At 34.8% G+C, this 2749-nt stretch overlaps 1 protein-coding gene across 1 annotated transcript in view; it reads left to right on the top strand.

The window, feature by feature from the left end:
* The first annotated feature begins 427 nt into the window (after nucleotides 1-427).
* The window catches only part of LOC134258508 (uncharacterized), a 23125-nt gene continuing 20803 nt past the window's right edge, over nucleotides 428-2749 (top strand). The window contains exons 1-2 of the mRNA XM_062741073.1: nucleotides 428-1017; nucleotides 2592-2707. Of these exons, the coding sequence (XP_062597057.1) occupies nucleotides 428-1017; nucleotides 2592-2707 (706 nt within the window). The remainder of the gene's footprint in view (nucleotides 1018-2591; nucleotides 2708-2749) is intronic.

Below are 2749 nucleotides of genomic sequence, written 5' to 3'. Positions count from 1 at the left end.
GTGTTGCTTATAGGAATCTTTGTCATAGAATTATAAAAATCCTCAAAAAATTGACCTTTTAGTTTGATCCTCGCCACTGATTGAAAGCACTCGATCTGACCCTCGATATTTAGGGGATGGCAGAGGAATATTTGGTCTCTGCTTGGAGTAGAATATCAATGCTTAATCTTTTCTTTCTTGGGGTGGGGATGGGGCATTTTAAAGATCAAACAAAAATAATCCCTAATATGAATTGCTGTACTACTCAACTTTTTCGGTTATCGCATACAGGCCGATAGCAAGTCATTTAAGCCTGGGGTGCACAACTAAACACCTTGACAGTCATTTAAATAAGGATATCAGACGTAATTACTGAGGGGACGCAAGCATACATTAAGTATTTTTTCATAAAATGCTAGCAATTTATGGACAACATTATTAGAGGAGAATGACATCCTCACTCTCCCTGGCGTATCCCCTACTCGGTTCCTACGGCCATATTAAAAGTACTAATGCTTTAATAGATTCATCTCCAAGGTTTTGTGATGTCGGTACATCAACAGATTTTGACATTCCTTTATTTCAGAGTCTTATGATGGACAATGAAGCACTCTCGGCCTCAAACTCCGGCTCACTGTCAGGTGCCAATGTGATGGTAGATGGTTATCTGCGGGGAACGTGCATCTCAAACATCAGGAAAAGCCATGCCAATCCCTTCCAAAGTCCTGGTCAGTTGACGTTTTTAGATGAAAACAGGCAGTCAAAAGGAAGTCATGACAGACTCACTGAGCACAATAGAACCGCAAGGAAATTTCGCAAGTCGACATCAAATATGAGGGAGTATAACATGCAGTATAATGGTCTCACAATCATTCCTTGGGAGGAGTTTGTGTCAAATCCTACTCAGCTCAATGATTTGTTTCACTTAGAAAAGACTGGCTTCATAACATTTGACCCTGATGAAGTAAACGTCTTCTTTCATGCCACAAGAATGAATAAACCCCCGCTTGGCAATATCAGCGAAAACGGCAAGGCTTGGTAAGCATTTCGTTTCAAAAGAAATCATTAAATTCACTTAGACAGATTGTCAAGAAAAATCAGATAAATAAAACTGTATTCCAATTGCAAAATTAATGGACTACAATTTAAGTTTTTGAACGATCGTACTGATATACAGTTTACCTCCTCTTTCAGCCAACTACTGTCCCAAACTATACTCACCGTCAATAGAAACGCAACACCCTAAGTTTAGGGTGAAAATTATATACGGGTTATAACTATGTACCAGAAAAGTAAGGACATCTTTTACTTTGCCAAATCAGCTATTTTACGGTTGAATGAATTTCTTTCCATTACCGGAAGTTGCTTCTGAGCCCTCTTAACAGAATTCAAAATTTTCCATTTTTAATAAAATTTTAACAATATTTTGGGTTTCCAAGGTTTTGAAACTGTTAATCATAAGTATTGTACTAAAAGGCCGGAAAAAATCCTTCTTTCTCTACCGGATGTGATGCCTATATTTCCTCAAAATGACTGATTTTCATTGCTAATGCTGAAAATTCTAAAAATAAAGAAAAAAAGAGCTGCAGATACAAATGCACACTATATAACGACTCATCAGGCTCATGCGTTTCAAAAGCATAAATGACAGTTTCTTGACCGGAAGTCAAAAAGTTGCTACACTACGCCAGGTTAGAGAAAATTCGACCCCAATATCTGAAAAACATGTATTTAAAAATGCCCAAAAATATTAATTTCGCTCAGATTAAGACATTAATAAACTTAATGCATGGTAGAAATCGGGCTGCATTTGTTGTATATGGCGGACTAGAATGTTTTCATTAAATGGTCGGAAGGGGGGATGTTGTAAGATTTACCGGGTATTTGTTTCTTTCTAAGGTCTAAAAATAACATTTAATGTTTAAATGGAGCATTAATTTTTTGTAAATTTACTTTTTACCGAAATATATTCATTTTTAATGTTATCATTCAACTTTAGAAGGTAACACATAACTCTTAAAACATCCCCCCTTCTTGCTATCAGTTATTTTGATGAAATATAGGCATCACATCCGGTAAAGAAAGAAGGATTTTCCCCCGGCCTTTTAGTACAATGCTTATGAATGACAGTTTCAAAACCTTGGAAACCCAATTTATTGTTAAAATTTTATTAAAAATGGAAAATTTTGAATTCTGATAAGAGGGCTAAAAAGCAACTTCCGGTAATGGAAAGAAATTCATTCAACCGTTAAAATAACTGATTTGGCAAAGTAAAAGATGTCCTAACTTTTTTGGAACATAGTCATAACCTGTTTTTAATTTTCACCCTGAAATTAGGGTGTTGCGTTTCTATTGACGGTGAGTATAGTTCAGTTGTATTCAAAGTTATACCTTTTTGCTGTCATACATTATAATGTAAACGACTTTTTATCATTTTATACAATATTATTGTAAAACCTTGAATGAAATATTCATGTCTAAGTGATTTAAAATTAATTAATTTATTTTTTTCAGATATATAAAACTTGGTTTGGTACGTTGTTATTTTAATGATTTTTGAAACATCTTCTTTAGTATCATGTTTTGAACCTCTGTGGTGTAATTTCTTTCAGGGTTTTGACCGTAGAAAATAGCCGTGAACTTGAAGAGCTTAGATTGTCACTTACGGAGAGAATATCAGTTTTTGGGTTGACCTTAGTCAGAAAACAATCCAAACAAAAACAACGAGGTAACATATTCATTATATATACGCTGTATCATATAGGAAACT

This window comes from Saccostrea cucullata, unplaced genomic scaffold, assembly GCF_032062105.1.
Source record: "Saccostrea cucullata isolate Sc308-1 unplaced genomic scaffold, CSIRO_AGI_Scuc_v1 ctg1589, whole genome shotgun sequence".
NCBI classification, from domain to species: Eukaryota; Metazoa; Mollusca; class Bivalvia; order Ostreida; family Ostreidae; genus Saccostrea; species Saccostrea cuccullata.
Note: the sequence above shows the minus strand (reverse complement) of the source record. Positions and strands in the feature narration are given on the sequence as shown.